This window comes from Haemorhous mexicanus, chromosome 15 (genome assembly GCF_027477595.1).
Source record: "Haemorhous mexicanus isolate bHaeMex1 chromosome 15, bHaeMex1.pri, whole genome shotgun sequence".
NCBI lineage: Eukaryota > Metazoa > Chordata > Aves > Passeriformes > Fringillidae > Haemorhous > Haemorhous mexicanus.
This window is the reverse complement of record NC_082355.1, coordinates 10,634,129-10,654,954: the sequence shown is the minus strand read 5'-3', so window position 1 is coordinate 10,654,954 and position 20,826 is coordinate 10,634,129. Positions and strand designations below refer to the sequence as shown.

The window sequence follows — 20,826 nt, the reverse complement described above, 5'->3', positions numbered from 1 at the left end:
TTGAGGCTTGTTTTGGGTTCTGTCTGTTTCAGAACAGGCCCCAGCCCCAGTTGGGCGTGGGGATCTGCAGAGGGCCCATTGGGCTCTGGGCTGCTGGATGTGGTTGAACACCATCACCCACATCTTTCCCATCTGCAGCTGGCTGGGTGTGCATGGATACTGAAATATCTTCCTGGCAGGTGATGGGCTATCACAGGAGATTTTGATAGCTTAATTTTTTTGAACTTGAGTGTTTTTCTGAAGCAGGGTAGTATTACCAGCTTTGTTTTTCAAGCTCAGATTTTAGACACAAAAAAAGGAAAGCCTTCACCCTTTCAAAGATGGGCCTGGATATACACCTAGAGAAGAGGATGGTGCATATCTCATGTTAAAGATGCTCCAGTGTTTTCTTGGATATGGGAGTGGTGACAGTGTGTATAAACAAACATTGAATATCTGAATTCCTTCCTCAAGCAATAAATATTCACTGATCTGGCTAAAGCACTGTTTACTCTGTAACAATTTGAGTCTGTCTATTTGCAGAGAAATTCCTTCCAGTATTTTTCCTGGTCAGTTGTTGGATGGAGGCTGGGTCAGCTTTCAAAGCACTTCTTTTGATACGCATCAGGTTACCCTGAGGTAAAATGGAAACCTTAGATGTTACTCCTGTAAATAAATGTTTACATAATACAGGGCACTTCTCAGCATTGCATGTCTAAGAAAAAAGGTCACTTTTGACATCAGTAACCTTTCGAGAGCGATGCCTTTGCGACACAGGTAAAGGAAGTTACTGTGCACTGCGCATTCCTTCACTAGGTCAAGAAGGTAGCTAGGAGTGCTCAGATGTTACTGCTTTTGTCTCCTAAGTTTGGCATTTTAAGCTTTAAAGGCAAGATTTGGGCTTAAGGCATGGGTCCTATATAACCAGCACATGCCCAGTTTTGCTTATGTGAGTAATTCCATTGAATTCCCTGGCACTAGTCATATGAAAAGCCAAGTCTGTAATGTATGTGTTTGTGGCATCAGGACCTCAATTCTTCATTTCTAAATGAGAAACTTCCTGTGAAGCATGGTAACAAAAGATGATGGTTTTATCTCTCTTTAGTTTTGCTGCTTTTGTGTCAAAACACTTGTCCAGCATCAAATATAAAAATATTACCATCCTATAAAACAGCAACAAAACCATTGCAGTGGCAAGAGATTAAGGATTTCTCCCTGAATTTAACCCATGAGATGTGTAGCAGAGCAGGAAGCTGTGTGTTCTGCTTTGGAATCCATTTCAGAGGACAAGCAACATCTGACCTCTTGGGATTTTATGGTCTTGGAACCAAAGTCCATGAACAGGTGCACCAGTTCACCCACTCTGTGATGCAGGGGAACCATCAACAGCATTGGCTTGTGGGATGCAGTGGCAGGAGATCCTGATGATAAATCTATTTTTGCTGCTTATGTATTTAAAATATTGGCAAAACCTGTAGGTTTTCAGACACTGGGGGGAAAAAATAAAGTAGGAACTATGATGCTGTAGCCTCCTGCCTTCATGTATTACTTGAGTGTTATCCAAAGATCATGAAGAATTAATAGTATGAGTGATTAGCCCCGCCTATCACAAGACTAGATGGCTTTTAATGTATGTGCATTGCATTTTTGAACGCCCAATTCCTTCTTCACTTCCCCGTCTATCTGTCTCGTTCCTCCCCCACAGTTTAGAGTTAAAGTTTGGTAAATAGTTCTTTGCTATTTAATGTTTGTTAGAACGCGCTTTGCAGTTGAGATGTCTGGGTACCCTTCCTCGCACGACCCGGAGCACAATCGGGAAACCTTGTTTACAGCCACCCGGCTTGGTCGGGTTTTCTTTCAGCGCATTATTTTGCGTATTTAATTTTTTCCTGTCTATGGCCATCCAATTGTCTTGCATATGTCCGTTTCTCCCCGTGTAATATTAATGAGCCCTCACTGAGCACACAGAGCGCTCTTTCTTTGGAGCGGGGAGGGGGAGCGGCACCGGGCGGGATGCGGGAGTCGCGCCGCAGAGGCAGCAGCGAGCGGGGGCGGCCGGGGACTCCTCGTTCCCCTTCCCCGCCGAGCCCCTGCCTGGAGCAGCGCTCCAAAGCCGCCGTGCAGGGAGGGCTGGCGGCCGCAGGTGGCCCGCGGTGACAGCCGTGTCACATGATGGCTGTCAGCGCGGGCTCGGCCACCCGCGCGGCCGGCCTGCGCCGGGAGCATCCCGCCGCTGCCGGGAATGTGCGGGCCGGGGGTGCCTCCTGCCAGGAGGCCGCCGTGCCGCGCCCCCCCGTTCCTGGCCGAGAGAGCTGAGTGCCCGGCGGTGCCCGGGACTCGGTCATGAGACGGAGCGGGGAGCGCGGCGGCGGACGGTGGGCGGATGGATGGCACTGACAGGTCCGGGCTTGGCTTCCCTCTGAATTACGCTGATCTTCTCTGCAGCAAGCCCTGGAAGAGACGGAGGAGCGGAGAAGACGGGCGCTCTTTCCTCGAGGAGAAATCTCAGGCTGTGCAGAATTGTGGGGCAGGATTTGGGTTATGAAACTGCGGGGCAGCGCAAACGCAGGCGGGTGCAAACCCCTACGCTGCTGTCCTTAAGGTGGTTTCTGTGCTCCTGTTGCTAGGATTAAGGCTTTGCGTTGCAGCATGGAGAGTCTTTTGTTTGAGTTAAATTCAGACCTCTTGATATGTCACCTGACAGTCTTGTGGTTTTGGATGAATATGGCTCATTGCTATTATTAACCTGAGTTGGCAGCCAGGCACAACAGGAGTTTATAGGGATTTTCAAAAGTGGAGCTGCTCGGGGGACAAAGATGCTTCCCAGGTATGGTCACTGCACAGTTCTTGAGATGATTTTAATTATTTGAAAGCTTATTATTTTCCCTGTGATTAAAATACTTGTTTTCCACATATATGAATCTTCTAGAGACTTATTTTTTTATGATTCTTACTATAATTTTATGCTAAAGAACATGATTTTTTTTTTGCCTGAATTGATTTTATCTTGTAACTTTGCAAATGGAAGTGCAGTCTGCTTGAATAATGTAATTTTGTTCAGTGCTAGCGAATTTAACTGAAAGGAGCTGTGTCTCATTTGTGTGTGGTTTTAATTAAAACATATTTCAAGAGAGCATGAAACTCATGTGTGTATGTGCATATATTTTGCATGCATACATGTACCTAAATCAGCTGAAACCTGAACAGGTACTTTTTGAAATGCCATAAGTGAAGTAGTCCCAAAAATATTTTATGAAATTATTAAGAGTGACTGTAAATTTTGCAAGGTATGTGAATTGCTAGATTATTCATCATACTACACAGCTTTAGCAAAATCTTCCCACCAAGTTATTTTCAGTATAACACTCCAGATTATGATTACTGTGTTGACTAGGCTGCCCCTAACCTGTCAATGTTACGTCTTTTTGCTTGTGGAAAAAGCATCTGGCTCATGTATTAGACTTTAGAGTATAAATTAGGTATCTTAATGAGAGTCAAGTGATTCTCATTAGAAGGGAGAAAAAAATGAAAACAAACTAAAGTCAGCTTCATATACAGATAAAGAATTGGACAGAGCCAAATAGCTTGGCAGGCAGTTGAAGTTCAGGTCCAAGTTTGTTGTACCTCTGAAATACCTGGGTGATGTACTTTGTTCCTGGTGTATAATATGTACTTAGTATAAGCAGGACAAGTTTCCTGGAGCTCAAGAAGTGCATCTATTCCAGGTGAGGATTGCTAAGCTGGTAAATAATGAGACTGACTTAGAGATGGAGCAGGGAGCTGACCTCCACAGTGCTGCAGTGCCTGTGGACATGTCACCCTTTTTCAAGAGATTAAAAGCAGGGGCCTTGGATTTCTTTTTTTGTATTTTAAAGAAACATTATTTCCATGGGATAAACCCATGTCACCACTGCAAGCAGTCAAGGGTGCTTGTTCCTGACATGATCCACCATCTGTCTATGCTTCCATGCTACCCGGAACCCAGGTCCTGTGACTTCTGTAAAAGCTCAGCTGAGGTCACTGTGGCAGAGGGCAGTGTCACCCAGAGCGGGTGAGCTCCTTCGCAATCCATCCTCCAGGGCTCCCTGCCTGCCCTGGCCAAGGCACCAATGCTGCTTTTCTGGGCAGAATCAGCAAGTGCTCTCCACCACAGTCACACAGCCCTGACATGACCTCAGCTCTTGTAAAGACAAATGTCTTGCAAGATTTTTTCTAAGTATAGGCCGCATAGTTTCTCTACTTTAGGGAACTTTCTTCCTCCTTGCAGCCTTATGGTTGTGTTATGTCACCAGCACTTAAACGGAATCTCTCTCTTGAAATGCCAGCTTTGCAAATCAGCCAAGCAGCCTGGATCATCCTTGTCTTCTGAATCCTGAGAAAGTTCATTTATGTTTCAGGTGCTGTTGTAAAGAAATAAATAACCTGCCCATGCCTCTAAGAGGAGCCTCTAAGAGGAGATGGTCTTCCAAAGCTGCAAGCATCATTAATACACATTACAGTTCTATTTTCGTTGTTTCCAAATTAGTTGTGATCTTTCAGAATGGTCTGTGCAGCTGTTTTGTGCAGTAATGGTCAAATAACGAGTGTATTACTGAGATACAGTAAGAATGTATTAAAGTATTTAGAAGACCTTTCCCATTAATCCTATATAGTGAACTTTTGTTGTATCTTCTAAAAGCCAAAAAAAAAAAAAATCTAATAACAGATAATAGAAATCTGCAGAGGTGTGTGGGCAGGAGAAGGCAATTCCTGGTTGGAAAAGACATCTCAGGGCTGAAAGAGTATGATAGGATGGTTGGACTAGGCAAGGATCTTTCCTTCTGGACTTGATCACTCTTCTCTGTAGCAAAGTAACTGCAGGATCCTATATACTGGGCTGTATAGGTACAGGTGAGTGTGCTTTGATGTGGATGTACATCTCCATTGAATGTGGATATAATCTGAAATCCCAGTGCACTCAGTGGAACAGTCTCATATTTACAATGTTAACTCTTCATGACAGATTCAGCTTCTGTCAGAGGCTTGTGTAGTAGAAGTTGGCTTGGTCTAAGCACCACTGCAAAAAGGATAATACCTGGAGAATCATCTGCAGGTGCTGGAGATAAGCTCTGGAATCCCTGTGCCTCTGTTCTGATGCTCACCTAGCAGGAGTGAAGGAAGATGTTTCCTTCTGCCAGAGCCTGTGAGGGGAGCACGGGACAAGGTGGGCCTGTCTGCTCTGCTGGGCTGTTCCTGTCACCCTTTAAAAAGGTGCTAACATGTAAACCATGCAGAACAGATAAGCTGGCATAAACTATAAATATCATTTGCGTAGATGCATTTAAAAATAGTTCCAAGTGATTCATCACCAGACAATTTTTATAACTATGGGTAACATGATGTAGGAAAACAATAGTTTGACTGATAGTTGCAATTTACTTTTTACATGTTTAGTCCTATTCTGGTTTTGAGCCACCTTACTTTTTAGAAAACTCTTTTTCAGTTCCTGCCTGCTTAATATCTTGATCATTTTGCTTCAGTTGCTTTACTTTAAGATTTCTAAAGTACCTGTTTTTATGAAAAAGTAACCAGATACAATCTAAGCCATGTTAATATAAACAGTTTTAAAAGTAGTCTCAGCCATGAGGGAAATTAATACTGAGCTAAACCTTTAATGTAATGAAGAAGGGGTGTTCATGTTCTAGGTGAGAATGAGGAGGAAGGAATGTATTGGGATTCAATTACAGGGGAAATTCCTGTATTTTAGTTGTTGGAGTGGTAACGAAGGATTTCTGTGTCTGTTGTGTCATCTATTAAAACTTGCACAGAGTGAAATAATACCAATTTACAGCCATTCAGTTCTTGCTGAGAAACGCTGATGGTGGTAATAAACTCCAGGAACACAAGAAAATTTATCTTAGAGAGCAGTTGGAATTCTGGATTGCTCTGAATCTCTATAGTAGAGGTGTCAGGAAGCATGAAATGGATTTGTAAGTGTAAGCTACAGATGATATTCCTTGTGATTGAAGGTAAAAAAGGCAGAAAACCAAAAAGGATGAGAAAAGGGAAGATCTGAACAGCAGTCGGGCTTAAGTGTGAATATGCATTAAAATACCATTTTTCAGATCTTGGTCTCAATGTTGCTAGCTTCTGATAATTCCATCATTAATCATGTGGGATTTTCCCATTCTTTCCCAAATAATTCCTTTTCTTTTGCACTCTGTACTTGCACGAGTGTCTGTGCAGGGGCATTTGATCAGATGCCCTCCAGAAGACCCTTCCAACCTCAACCAGTCTGTCATGGTGTGAGAGCTGGGTTATGTTTCTAAAACATCCCATACAGCATTTATACATCAACGGATTTCCACTCCATATAGGTATTTTTGGACATCTCATTCTAGAGGAATCCCCACTTGTGCAGTGGAGATCTCCCCAGGAGCAGTGTCCTGCTCAGAAGGAATTTGTTTGTCACCAATTTTTTCTCTTGCTCCATGCGTGAAGTCACAGCACTGTGTGGCGAAGTCGCAAACACTTCTACTGGTGGAAGGTATTTGGGGTTTTCTTCATAGTGGTTCTTATGGTTTTTTTTTCCCCTGGTTAATTTAGCTCTTTTTCTTTAGATCTACTAAGTTTCAAGGAAAGATCAAAGAGTGGCAGATAGTTCATGCAGGAAAAAGTCCTTGTTAAGAAACTGTCATTTCCAGAGCAGTGTGGGAAATGGAGGCTCACCTTTCGTTATCATTGCTAGAACATTTCATTCTACATCTCCTGGTTTTCCTGTAGGAATCTCAAGAAAATATCAGTTAAATGTCAAAGTTAGTTTCCATTTATAAACAGAACTAATTATATTCAGAAGATCTAGGTCAGTTTTCATCTGCTGAAGAGGAGTGCTGGAGTGCTGCCCTGTTATGTTTGTTTTGAGAATGCCTCTTGCATGCAGGAATTTTATGTTTCTGGGGATAATCTATTCAGATATCAAGCTTAATGGTATTTTAAATCTGCTAACAACAAAAGCAAAGCTCTGTGTCCTGCTTCCCCCTCACTGGTGGGGGTGAGTTGGAGGTGCCAGGCTGCCTTCTGTTTACTGTCTGTCTGAATGAACTTTCCCCCAGCTCTCTGAAAGGCTCTTCTGGTTTGGGAAGTGGCCTGCTATTGCCAGGGAATGTTTTTGCAAGGCTGAAATGTGCTTAAGGATGCTATTATGTAAGAGAGAGAGTGCTTCTTTGGAATTATCACAAATTATGATGGATAATAGCTACTAAAAGCTTGTCTAGAGAAAGTTAAAATGTCATGTGAAGAAGCTGAGAAGTAAACAAGCTCTTGTTACTTTCATCAAATATGTTTCTGAATACAGCAAGAGTTTTATATTTAGCTTTCTCTCCTCTTAGTGTGTAATCTGCTCTTAGAGCTTTTTATAAGTAGACTTTCCTAAGATCTGGAACAGCTACTGCCTTCTTTGCCAGTAATTTCAAAGTCAAATATCAAAAGTACTAGGTAATGGAAGACATGCTTTTGTCTGACTGTGAAGGAAATTCAAACGTGTTTCAAGGGTGGAGCAAGTAATAGCACCATTTTGGCAAGCAATTCATTGTTGTTGCCACACAGTTTCTTTATAGGAACCACAGAGGCCTATCTGGAAGAAGTGTTTGTTTCTGGACTTCCACTGATGCCACTTTAATATATGGAGTTGTTCTTCCAGGAAGCCAGTTTATCCAGTGGTCCTCCTCCCTTCTAGCCAAAGTCATGCTCTTAGCAGTTATCATCCCCAGTTCTAGTGCCTTTTGTGCCTCTCAGTTGGTAGCACCCCAGGCATGCGTCAAACTAGGGGCTTTGTTTTCTTACATTTTCTGAAATGCAAGATGGGGTTAATTAGGAGAGCATCCAGTAAGTGTAAGCTTGGCTCTGAGTTTGTCACTGTGCTTGCGTTTTGGTACAGTTTGCTCAGTCTGCACTTCATGTGGGCATTTCATGCTATGGGTAACACTTGGCTTTAGGTGCCCAGATGAGAGGGTGCATGGCTCTTTGCCCCCAAATGTGAACATGAAGTTATTTCAGCTCAAGTTGCTCAAGGTTTTCTTTCTTGTAATAAGTTGATTTGGACATTTGTTGCACACCATCTTCTCTGCCGCTTCTGTTTTTCTCTCTTGTTGCTAAATGGTGGGGATGGGCAGATTAGGAAATAGATTCCATCTCAGGAGAGTGTCTAACTGTATGTCTTGATGCTGTTTCACCTCATTGAGACTACACTAGCTGTAAAACTTGTGTACCTATACTGGAGCATCCTTAAAAGCTTCTAATAGGTGGTAATGGCTTTGGTGATCAAATGGGTTTTCTGCTGTTACAGAACTTGTTGGTCACATAAAGCATGGGTGCAGAGCAGGAAATCCTTTGGGTGCTGAGTTAGAGGAAGTTTTACTGCTGTCTTGGAGTCTAACATGCCAGGTTTAACCCATGTTATGGGTGTCTTTTTGCAGAAATACAGGTTCAGCTTCATGCATATTGGGAATCTGTATCCTTCATTAATGGCTGGAAAGTTCCAGTGCCTTGTTTCTGGCTTCTTGAAGTTCATGCTAACACTGCTTGTCTAAAAGCCAAGAATAAGGAAGACAGAATTTCACTTGATCTAGGAAATGGCTTGTAAACTAGCTGAAAGATGATCCCTGGTGGTTTCATGGATACAGCAGGTATCTTGTTTCTGACCTTCCAAGAATTGAGATGATGTCAGTGAAAATGGATTCCCAAGCCAATGGATGACAATGCTTGCTGGGCTTTAAAGTGATGGCTGGCTTTTTAAAATGAAAATTTAAGGTGGTGACTACAAAGCACCATTAAAGAGAAGATTATAGAATGGTTTCCAAGCCTGATCCCTGCACGTTCTCCCTTTAAGACCTCCTCTGGAGTAGTGGCAGTAGGGAAGGTTCTGAGGAAACCAGGAACCAGGAAAGCTCCTTCTCTTGGAAACCAGTTTGGGAATAGTTGTGTTAGGACTACTTTGTGTGGTTTGCTGACCATGCCCTTGAGTCACAGTGGCTTATGTGAAGAGAGCCAAGTGGTTCTCTGAAACCACCCTGTGATTATTCATGTTGGGGTTTTTTGTGTCTTTAAAAACAAGAGCTAAGTTCTATGACGTTGATTCTAGATAGCTGGAACTTGAAGAAAACATCACAAGACAGAACACAAGATCTATTAATGCTGCACACATCATTTTGTGCAGTTGTAGAGGATTGGTGCAGTTTATGACAGTGTAATTTGGCACATGTAGAGGAAAGAAAAGAAAACAAAGGCCATAGTTCTGGCTACAGGATCAAAGGGTTTGATGAAATTGCATTGACTTTTCTGGACTGTGTTTTAATCAAGTTGTATATACAGATAATGTATAAAGAGCAGTGTAATAAAGAGTTGTGGTAATTGATCCTTCTGCTCTTTTCTTTTTCAATTAAAGCTGGCCTTTGCCGGAGTTTGACCCAAGTCAGATCCGACTGATCGTGTATCAGGACTGTGAAAGAAGAGGACGGAATGTTTTATTTGATTCCAGTGCTAAAAGAAGAATAGAGGATGTTTCAGTGTCGGTGAGTATTTTGCTAATTTACATGTTTATAGTTGTGTTTTTTCAAATGGCCAAATTGATATATTGCATACGTTCTGCTTTATTCACATTGACATTTGAATGTTGGTTATATGCAGGGCTATATTTAAATGCCTGTTAAGTTGCAAATTATTCAGGCTTCAGTGGTTTCACTCTTACCAGCTTTAAATACTATAGGGATTTCTTTATTCTGGGATTTATGTACTTTCTGCTCTTTCAGTGAGAAGGATTTCTTCCTGGGGCTGCAGTAAGCAGTGCTGGGGGTTGAGACAGGGCCTGAACTGGGATTTATTGATCTAGTTTTGTGCCATGGTGGTGGGGTCTGCATTCTTAATCAGAAGGTCTCCCCAGCCCTGTGTCCTCTTGTGTGCTGTTTGGTTAACTTCTATCAATTGTTGTTTGTATGCTTTGCTGACAGTTTTTTCACACAAAGTTACTTGAAAACTCTGTTTTTCCTTTTCCGTGATTTGCATGGTAATCTATTAATTGAAACTGAAATGGATGTGGTTAGATGAGGATACTTCCTTCTAAGGGCTCTGGACAGAAGATTAATTTCTGGCCACAGTGCTGCTGAAAGTGGTGGTATGAGGCGGGACAACTTATTTTGCTGCTTTGAACTTCCTTTTCCCCATTTCTAAAAACATTCCCAAATCATTTCAAGCTCTGCAATCAGTAAGCATGGTGTGAATTGAAATTAATGATTCCAGCTACTTTTACCTATAGGACTTACAGAGGTTCTTCTGTAAGCAGGAGTACACAAAATAACACATTACCCCCAGGCCCTGGTTTTCCTGCTGGGTGTGGGAGGGCTCAAGAGCAAGAAGATTTTTCATTCAGCTTTCCAAACTCTTCCAGCCTGTTGCCAGCCTGATGCTCTTAACCCTGGACTCAAATGTTGTGTCCAATATCCAAACCTCTGGAATCTGTGTCTTACCAGGCAAAACTTCCAGGCTTCTCCATTGCTTGCTCCAGTGCTTTTATAGCCATGAATCAAGATCCCAGTTTCCTAGTTTTATATTATAGAGAATTTGTGAAATAAATCAAGTTTCATAAAATGTTAAAAAAAAAAATCTTTCTTTTTTATTTAAACTTGTAAGAATGGTTCTACTAGTTCCTGTTCTTCCTGATGTTCTTGTGAAGAAAACAGGTTTTTAAAGACAGGAGATCTTTAGAAGTGGTTTATTGGTATGAATTGCTGGCTGTACTTGCCACTATTACTTCATTAATAAAAGTAACTTACAGTATAAGTCCTCTTGCCAGATTTAGATTTAATTTCTTGAAAATCTAAAACCTCTTGAAGATAGATGTGTACTTGCCTACTGAACTTGCAAACTTCACTTAGGGTTACTTCAGAAAGCTCATTGACTGTGGCATCTCAACAGCCACAGGATAAATGCCTGATAATGGAGCTGATAAAGTTCCATATTAATGTTCCTTTTTTCTTTGCTAAGGGGGAGGGAAACAGCTGTAGTCACCATCTCCACAGGAGACTAGTGGAGGAAAACTCTTTCCAGGGCATTTGAAATACCCAGAAGTCATCTCTAGGAACTTTATACATTTGTCTTTCATAGTATTAGGATTCTTTGAAAGTGGATATATTGAATCATTTGCTTGACATGTATCTGCCTTCTCCAGCATTCAGATAATGTCATCTCAGGCAAAACTTTTCTCATAAAACAAAAGTTTGCAGGTGAAAACATGCAGGAGAGTCTTCAGCTGGGTTTGATGTGAGCTTAGTGTGGGTATGTTCAGTAAGCAGGATGTACTGGCCATTTTCAAGGAATGGCATTGTTTCTTTCTCTGCTCTTTATCATGATTTTCACTAGCAAAGACACACCCTGCCTATACAAAGCCAGATCTTGGCTCTAAGCACATTGCAAGGCACTCTTGCCCTTTTGCAGCCAGCCATGTGTGGGCTGGGCACTCTTTGTTCTGAAAAGGGTATCTGTTCAGCACCCCACTTTTTGTGCAAGGCTTTCTGCATCTCTTCCCCCTCACCACCCATTTTCTAATGTGACTTATACCTCTAGATCTACAAATAACACGGGGGAGACATTTGGAGGAGTGCCTGGCAGTGGCCAGAGTGTTCTGGTTCAAGTCAAAGCAGTCTAGCACAGAAAATCAAGAGGGTTTCACTTTGCTTTATGGTGCTGCGCTCTTCAGTTCCCATTTTCTGTTGTTTATCAGACATGAGAGCAATTATAATTTAAGAGTTGTATGCCTGCAAGGTGAGATGTATTTTGGTCTGGTTTATATGTATAATCCCTACTTATGTTAAAAGTTGTGTGTGGTGGGCCAAGGCTGAACGTGGCTCAGTCGTTTTAATTCTGTAAGGGAGGGTGTGGTCATAAAATTTAAGGAGCATCAGAGAAAATCTTTGCAGACACAGATGTTTCAAGAAATGAAACAGTAAGCTCTGGATTTTTGATCAGTGAAAACTGCTGAGTTCGTGCTCATACCAAGCTGGGCTCTCCTTAGTAAAGCATTACTAGGTTCATCTTACCTGTGAGGGAAATGTGGCTATAACACAAAGAAGGACCTCTTGTTTTCACTGGATATTAATTCAGCCTCTTCATGTCTTCAGTAAAGGTAAATATTAAGTAGACAAGAATTTGGGGAAGGTTTTGCACAGCAGGACACTGAAGGCAGTCAGGAGTTTGCACTGGCCATTACAATATTCTGATTGCTCAGGAGAAGTGGTGATTCCCCCAGCCTTGCTAGAGTTAAACGTGCCAGGGAGGCTGAGCAGCAGCCTGGTGAGGGAGGAGGGCTGGAGGCCATTCCCCACACCGGGAATGTTGGCCCAAGGCTGTGCCAGGCGCAGATCTGCCTCAGGCAGCTGTGGGCACTTTGCAAGTGGGAGGCAGAGAGATCCCCTTTGTGAGTCCTATACCTTTTTTGGTGCTAAGCAGGAGACGTCCTTCCCCAGCTTTCCAGGGGATGGGCTATTGATCAGCTGGGCTCTGGAAGCAAAGGGGAAAGACTGCTGTCTCCTGAGCATCAGAAAATTGAGTGTGTGAGTTCTGCCAGGGTATCCCAGACAGAGAGTGGCTGCCCCTTCCAACCCTGTGGCACTAGGTCATGAGTAAATGCATCAGAACAGCCATTTGCACACTGACTGTACCAGGGCAGCCTGTGGTATGAGGAAGACTCATTACTGATGGCTTTACTGAACAGCCTCTGTCCCCACCCAAGCATCCACATCCCTTGGATTTTTGGGCATTAGAGAACTTCTATGGGCAAGCTTGTGGGTTTGAGCCACTGTCTCTTCTAAAGAGTGTTTTTTTTTTTTTTTTTTTTTTTTTGTTCCTCATAGCAGTAAGTATCTCATTTCTAATGAGACTGTGTCACTTGATGTGCAGGTGATAATGTTACAACCTATGACTGGTTTCTGCTGTTAGACTCTGTTCTGTGCTCATCTGCTCCTCTTGCTCTGACACCTCCTCTCCTGCTCTCTGCTCCCAGGTGCCATCAGCCCTGCTCTCCTCCCTGTGCCCTGGGATGTACTGAGTTCCTGAGCCAGGAGCTGTGTGTGAACACAGGTGTGCTCCTCAAAAAACTGTGGCACCAGGCCTCCTTTGAATTTCAAATAAGCACAACAAGCAGCTCCTTCTCCTGCTTAAGGTGCAGCAGCCAGGTGGCCCAGGCAGTGCTGGGCTGTCAGCCTCAGCTCTGCCTTTCCCTGTGCTTGGTTGGCTTCCCAACCTTGACACTGCACCCATACTCAGCTCCTGCTAAGGCTGGCTCATATTTTACTGTGTGGTGCAGGAATTATGGCCCATAAGTGCCAGTGTGCAAAGGCCAGCTGAAGTATGAGGAGTTTGCCTCCAAGGGCTGGTAATTGATTGGGATAAGGATGCCACAGGAATGGTGCCAGGAGGGAGGGGTGGGGAGTGAAGTAAAGAAGAGGCTGAAAAGGGGAACCTTGGATCATAGCTTCCCTTGGAGCAGGCAAAATGAGACTGGGATGAACCGTCTCATTCTAATGCTCATTTTCCTTTCTGTTTTGTCAGATGGGGATTTATGACAATAGAGGGGTTAACATTGGGGATCTGGCTGGAGAGAGGTGCTGATGGGATATGTAAGAGTTAAAAGATCTCCTAAGTTTGAAGATCAGCCTAGAGGAAGGTTTGAAGTACAGGGAGGAAGGGGGATTGTCAAGGGACCATGAGGAAGAAGAGAAGGGAGGAAAAAAAGGAAGGACCCAAACTGCACTGTGCTGAGCAGAGATCTAGAGTTTTGGGCATGTGGTAGGAAAGGGGGAAAGACAAGGAATCAGAGAAGGACAGTGACTTGTTGCCAGGACCCAGAGGCAGAAGATTTTCAGAAATAGCATTTGTTTTGGTTTTCTGAAGAAATGAGAAACCTGGGGTACAGAATTTGAGATGTAGAGGTGCCTTAGTGAAGTTCAATTTGGAGAATGGAAAGTTCACCTCTTCCACTAGTTGTCTTTATCTTTGAATAATTTCACTAAAAGGTCATATGATACTTGATCTCTTTCAGTGTCAATTTCTTTTACTCCGAATGTCATATTTCTCCCAAAGTAGAGAAATGGCACGCTGCTTGAAACAAGCCAGGATTAGCCACGTGCTCTGATAGACTTCAGCACTGGATAAATGTTGAACAGCAAATTGCTTTGAGGGATTAGTAATTGGATAGTAAGCCTTTTGCTTTTAGGTGAGTTGTGTGAAATGGAGACTCTGGACTCTCTCTGAGCAGAGTGGAGCAGATGAATAAAGCTGTAAGCACAGAGATCAAGTCCCACCTTCTTAGCTCAGCTTATTCTCTCTAAACAGACGAGGAAAAATACTAGTGGAGTAAGGGAGCACAGGGTTGTCTTGACTTCTTTCACTAACCTCTGAGTAACAGAGGAACTCAACAACTCTAGAAATAAAGGAAAATTGCAGCACTTGGCAGCTGCATTTTAAGAAAGATACCTGGATTTTTACATGAGCACTTGAAGGGGAGGAATGAGTGCCTGTTCAGGTTACTCCCATGTGTTAGGTGGCTACATACATTTCATTGCACATACAGACCAACTCATATTAATAGCAAAAGAGTTAATTTATCTGTTTTGAAATATTTTTTATTCTGGAAAGCCTGTTTTGAAAATGAGGAACAGAGCTCTTGAAGAGTAGCAACTTTGCTTGGTAATAGAGATTTCTCTATCACTGCCATCACTGTGGTATTTGAGCACCTGCTGTTGCAGAGAGGTAAAAAAGAGTAAAGCATATGATGACATTTCCTTTCCCTTCTGTCACTCAGTCACAGCCCTAACACACCTACACAAACTCTGATTTAGTTCAACACACCAGGCTCCTTTCAACTTTCTTGTTATCCCCAAACCAAAACCTGCCCAGCAGAAATTCCTCTTCCTATTCACAGCACTGGGTATGTTTTTCCCACTTGCTGAGGAGAATAGAGAGTCTGTGTCAAAGAGTTAAAGGCTTTGCTGACAGATGTGGAGAAAAGAGACTCCAGAAGAGGAACTGAGGAAGAAAATTACTTTGTACCCTGTACCCTATAAAGACATTTTACTTTAAGTTTTCTTCAGATCTACCTGATAGGTCTCCAAGACTTTCAGCAAACGATGACCTCTAATGTCAGAACTGAGACTGCCAGAAGTCTTTGGAGCTGGGTGGTATCTGCAGTGAGCTGGCAGGGAGAGAACAGAGTGTGACCCCAGCAGGGAGAGCAGGGTGGCAGCCAGGAGCAGAGGCATCCTTCCAGCAGATGTTCTGCTCTCCAGCAAAAATGGGCATTTCAGAGCACTCCAGCACCACCCTGCCCAGGGATCAGATTTGATGCAACTCGCTCTAATTGGGAAGAAAATTCACAGCTTTGAAACATTCCCTTGTACAGTTATTGAGGTTATTTTTTTATTTTTGGAAGCCTGGCTTGAATATCTTTGGAATATTATGTGAGAATGCAAGTAATCCTACTCCTTTGATGGATAATATCTTGAGATTTGTAGCATCTAAAATTTCATTGACATTTGAAGTCAGAAATTGCAGAGGAGAGGGTCACTGCAAGTACTTGATTTCATTGTGCAAGGAGTTCATCTTAAATGCATGCTACGTTTATGAAAGAGCAAACACTGAAATTCATCAGTGATCTGCATTTTGGGAGGGGTTTACTGTTCACAAGGTTCTGAAAAGTGGGAGCTGAAAGATTCTGACCTCATTTAAAGACTCCTTGCAGGAGTTTTGGTTCATTAAATTCCGCTGCAAAGACCGAACAGCCATTTTCCTGGTTTGCTATTTAAATTAGGCAACTATTACTGCAAGTTACCTGACCGCCCAGTGGATCTGGGAAAAGCTGCTGTGCAGAAAAATGCAGTGACAATGAGAAGAAATTCTGTAAAAGTAATTGATTTGCAAACTCAGCCTGTTCTTTTTAGTGCACAGAATTTTATTTTCTTTTGTAAAGTCAGTAAATGCATTTCTACAGTCTCAAGGAAGCTTAGTTATAATTGTAACATTTTAGAAGGAACTTTCAACATCTGATGGAAAATGGAAGCTGAAATGTGGTTTGCCTGCAAAAGCTGCTGTAACCCTGTGGATTGTATGTGGTTTTATCACATGATGCTTGCCTAGCCTAGGACATTGTTGTTTGTGTCAGAGATAAAATGCAATTCTAGTTCACGAGCTCCTACTGAAGTCATATGATGATCGTTCACATGTTCCAGCCATTGTGCACTGTGCTCAAGCCACAGATCCTCAGTAGCCATTAGCAAATCTACATATTGCAGGATTTCAACCAGCTCTCCACTGTGTGGAAAGGAGAGGACACTGCTGTGTGTCAGGAAAGCTGACAGGGCTGGGGGAAAGTGAACACTTCCCTCTTCTCTGCCACAGAATTACTAACTCCTCTGCACATTTTTCCTTGAGGCTTTTTGTGGCAGCAGCTCTCTTAAGGGAGCAGCAGTGAAGGCTGCCACGTGGGGTTTTATAATCCTGGCCATTTTCTGCTGCTTTGCTGAACCTCACCCACAGTTAGGGCCAAATTTAAGTCACCTAAAAAAATAACCTGGACAACCTAGGACAGAGGCATGGGACTCCCATCTCTGCACAGCAGTAAGGCCAGTCATCTTTTCAAGCAGCTATTGCTGATTATTGAGCAGTCATGGAGTAAATAATGTGTGCCTTGGCTATTTCACACTTTTCTTTATGCCTTTTCCTTAGAAGTTGAGACATGGCCATGTTTTTGCATGAAGAGGAAGCTTGTGGCAGGGAGCTGTGAGTCCAGAGATGAAGCTGTGACACATAACAGCACTTCTGTGTTCCCATCTGTCCTTAAACCTTGCTTTCAGCAGGGTTTGCTTCCAGCTTGCTCTTACTGGTTTGGTGATTGTGTAGGAAATGGTAACTAAGGAAGTCTTAGGGCAGAGTTAGTGTGGAATTTTGAGCAGTGTAGACTATTTCTGTCTCCTAGTGCTGCCTACCAGCAGATGTAAATAATGCCAACCTTACGGGGGTGTGCTGAAGTGTAACGAGTGTGTGAAAAATACATTGAGATCTTTAGGTGAAGAGGGTTGACAATGCCAGTGCTGTGTAAACTGCATTAACTTGGTGGATGCTGATTGTGCTTGGGATGCTGGGATTCTCCAGGGAAATCACAAATGCTTTTAAATAGTGAATGAAACATAGTGAAGCATCTCCCATGCCAGTGATTGATAATTCTCTGTGTGTAGAGTGAACACAGATCCTGCCCATCCTGTACATCAGTTCCAGCTCCATCTGGGCCCTCTAAACTCTCTGCTCTGCTTTCTGTCTGAATCTCTATCAGAATTTACCTTTTGGATTGATTCTGCATAATTTTGCAAATCTTTTCTGCCTTCTCTGTAGCACTGTGTTTTTCAGCATTGTCGATTTTCAGCCTCACAATTCCCTCTGACAGAAAACTTAAGGAATTGTCACCTCTGTGCCACTCTTGAGAAAGACTAGGGGGCTTAGACACAGCTAGGAAGAGATCTCTGAAAAACAGGATTTTTTCTCTCCATATGCCTTTGTAACATGAATCTCCTGAATTCTGTTTTATTCTTGCTTGATAATTAATGGTGAGCTGCTGCTTACACTCCTGTGTCATCTCCACTCTGACAGGCACAGGGAGTAAAGTGGACATTGCCATCCTTCCTTTAAATGCTTTGGTACCATCCTCTCTCCTAATCCTGGGTCTAAAAAAGTCTACTTAGGAAGATGGAGTTGTAGTGACCTATTGGCTTCTGGCTAATTGGCAGTAAGAGAGCTTTGGACAGCCAGGCTGCAGGAGATACGGTTATATGTTCCATTACTTGTTTCCTGGGGCATGAGCCTTTCAGCTGCTAAATATCTTACTTAAACAGGTAAGTGCAATGATACTAACAGTGATTTCAGGTCGTGGGGCTTAGTGTGTCACATGTGTTGTCTTTATTTCAGAAACTCTGCAGTGATGCTCAGGTGAGAGTTTTTGGGAAATGTTGCCAGCTAAAGCCTGGAGGAGACAGCTCTTCTTCCTTGGATAGTTCGATCAATTCATCCTCCTCGTTCTCTGATCCAAAAGAGCAATGCCCAAAATACCAGGTGAGTCACTTTTTTCCTCCTCCATAACATATGTCAAATGCTAACAGCAGGTGAGGCACAACTGTTTTAAAGTACTTGAAATGAGAGGCTGGCAGTGGAGAGCAGATTTCAGTCAGAACCAAGACCTTGGTTATGACTCAGGGATGTTTAGCACTGCAGCTTTGGTTATTATGACGTCTGAAACCAACCAGCTGGTTCTCTTGGGATGTCTTGAATGGCAGCAACTTCTCCAGGGCATTTGTTCCATTTTGTGACCCAGGTGACAACACTCATTTGGTGTGAACAGGCTAGGCACAAATATCTTGGTGTAGATTAAGTAGTCTATTTCATTGCCAAATGCCAGGGAAATAAGGGAGACGCACATTGTCTGTAGGGATGGTCTGTGTAACAGTTTTTTAAGGGATTTGGTGCACTTGAGTTCCATTTTATATAAGAGATTTTGGCCATGAGAGTAGCTAGAGTCATCTGACACGGATATATTTTTGTCATCTCTCCTTCCACAGATCACAAGTGTTTTATATTAAGCCACCCTAAAATAGAGCTAAGCCCTTTTCACTCTTTGTAATGAAGTAATTGTGTGTTTGAGGGAAGCTGCTGTCTCCACAACCTGCTCTGGAGTACAATACTACTGATGTCTTAATCTCCTGTAGATAGAAATGAAGAAGATTCCAGCGCTGACTTTCCTACTGTCACGTTAACTCCTGCTATATTTGGCAAGCTGTGTATTCTTGTTTTCTCTGTCTCATCACACTCTTTTCCACAGCTTGGGTAAGGTGGCTGAAGATCTGTTTTCCATTCCTCCCTTCCTGGCAGGGCATTTACTGTGGTTATGAAAGGAAGAGACGTTTCTGTCAGCAGCTCCCTTCCAGCACAAAGCAACCTCCTTTGTGCACTGTCTGCCCAAGAAAAACGATGCCCCCCACTACCCAGAACCTGACTCTGCTCCAGAGCAGGCTCTCTGCAAACAATGCTTAATGTTACTAAAGAAAATTAATTTTAGTGTTTGGCATGAGGGTGTATTTTAAAGCTGTGGAAAGTTTTCCTTTTGAAGTTCCCATTTCCTCATGTGTATCACTCACTCAAAATGTTTCTGAGTTGAACTGAATCTCAGTGGCTGTGTGACTGTGCCACACACTTTCAGCTGAAGTTGGTCTTCCACAGCATATTTATTGTGAACTATCTACTGCATTCATCACACTCCTTCCAGGCTTTCCCAGCAAGTGAGCAGAGGGACCAAAGTACAAGAATTCTTTAATGTGCAGTACAATTTAGTATTGGGTATGCAGAAGGGCCAGAGTAAGTTTGTCCAGACTTCACTCAGCCTGGCATTTCCTATGTTCTAACTGCTGTGTCTGTAGCCTCAGAGGTTACTTATTGGATTTGCAGTATTTATAAATTCTCTTGTTTGTTTTTTGTAAGGCTATAAAATGGAAGTTCAAATAATGTAATACTGTGGGATTTTTAAAATACTGCTTTATGTTTTCTTGTTTAAATATACTTTGATTATATATGAGCAACTTTAATTGCAAGGTGAAATAGGATTTGTTCCAGGGTTCCATATTTGTAATTATGTCCCACATTTAACACTTATTTCCTTATTGCCTTTTTATTTTACAGATATACTTAGTTATTGACAGGACAATATGTACTGTAAAGGGAGTATTAAAAGCTGTAAATATGTTTAGAAAAGTAATTTCCAATTTATGCAAATGTCACTACCTCTAATGTGCAATCACAAACACTTGTGGGTATTTTATGATCAGTTTCTATGGAAGCTCTAAACTGTGACCTGAGGAGTTGGTTTGTGTCCAGGCTGTCAGTGCCCCAGGCTGTGCCCTTTTTGCCAGATGCTCCTTGGCTACTTTTTGTTTGAGTTTTTAATATTTAACCCCTTTCCCCAGTTGGTTGTACTCTGCTTTGGTCTTGAGTGACCTGTATTTTGCAGCATTAGAGGCCCAAAGAGTTGAGCTGTAACAATGTTTCCATACTAAATGCATGAAATATGTGTCTTTGGTTATGCATGGTAAAATTACTGTTATTAATTGTAGAGGAAATGCCAGACTGAACAGGCCATGGGCTCATCTTATCACACTCTTTGCCTTCAGCAGGGCTTGTCTGTCTTTCAGAGGAAAGGGAAACCCCTATAATTAAATTTGAAAGCAGCTGATTTTCACTTTAATTTGGCTAAATGACAAAGAAAATCAATACTTTAAGATCAAGTATTTTTACTGAGCTTTAGAATGATATTTTTGCAACAACAGAAAGTTGAAATCAAAACCCACCATCAAGGGCTTGACATTTAATCAGAATTGTGTCCTTCATTTGGAGCTCTGCAACAGATTTAAAAACAACAATCATAGTGTGAGGCTGTAGTAATTTGCAGTGTTCTTAAGACAGGGTTTTGTGATGCTGGCAAACCTGTTATTTCCTGGAGTCATTAACATCTATGCTGAGATTTCCTTGGAGCTGCTGGTTCATACTGACTGGTTTTCAATTCTAGTTTTTCCAGTACTGCCTACAGTGCACCTGAGCAGTGGGATGTCCTGGGAGGCAGAGATGCAAATTTCATTGAGGCCCAGCTAATGATCAGCTTTTTTTCCTGACACTGAACACTTACAAACCCTGGAGTTGTACCCTCATTTTTACAGTTGTGGTTTCTGCTTTCAGTCATCCCCTCTCCTTACATGGATAGATTTCAGAGGTTAAAAGTATGGCTGTTAA

At 42.5% G+C, this 20,826-nt stretch overlaps 1 protein-coding gene across 4 annotated transcripts in view; it reads left to right on the top strand.

Moving 5' to 3' along the window:
- Positions 1–20,826, top strand: part of FNIP1 (folliculin interacting protein 1) — a 64,717-nt gene that overhangs the window by 17,946 nt on the left and 25,945 nt on the right. For 3 of the 4 annotated variants that reach the window (XM_059860378.1, XM_059860375.1, XM_059860377.1), the window contains exons 2-3: positions 9,401–9,527; positions 17,962–18,105. In XM_059860378.1, the coding sequence (XP_059716361.1) occupies positions 9,401–9,527; positions 17,962–18,105 (271 nt within the window). Of the gene's footprint in view, positions 1–2,261; positions 2,807–9,400; positions 9,528–17,961; positions 18,106–20,826 lie in introns of those variants that run through there. The other variant, XM_059860376.1, reaches the window with a different exon arrangement.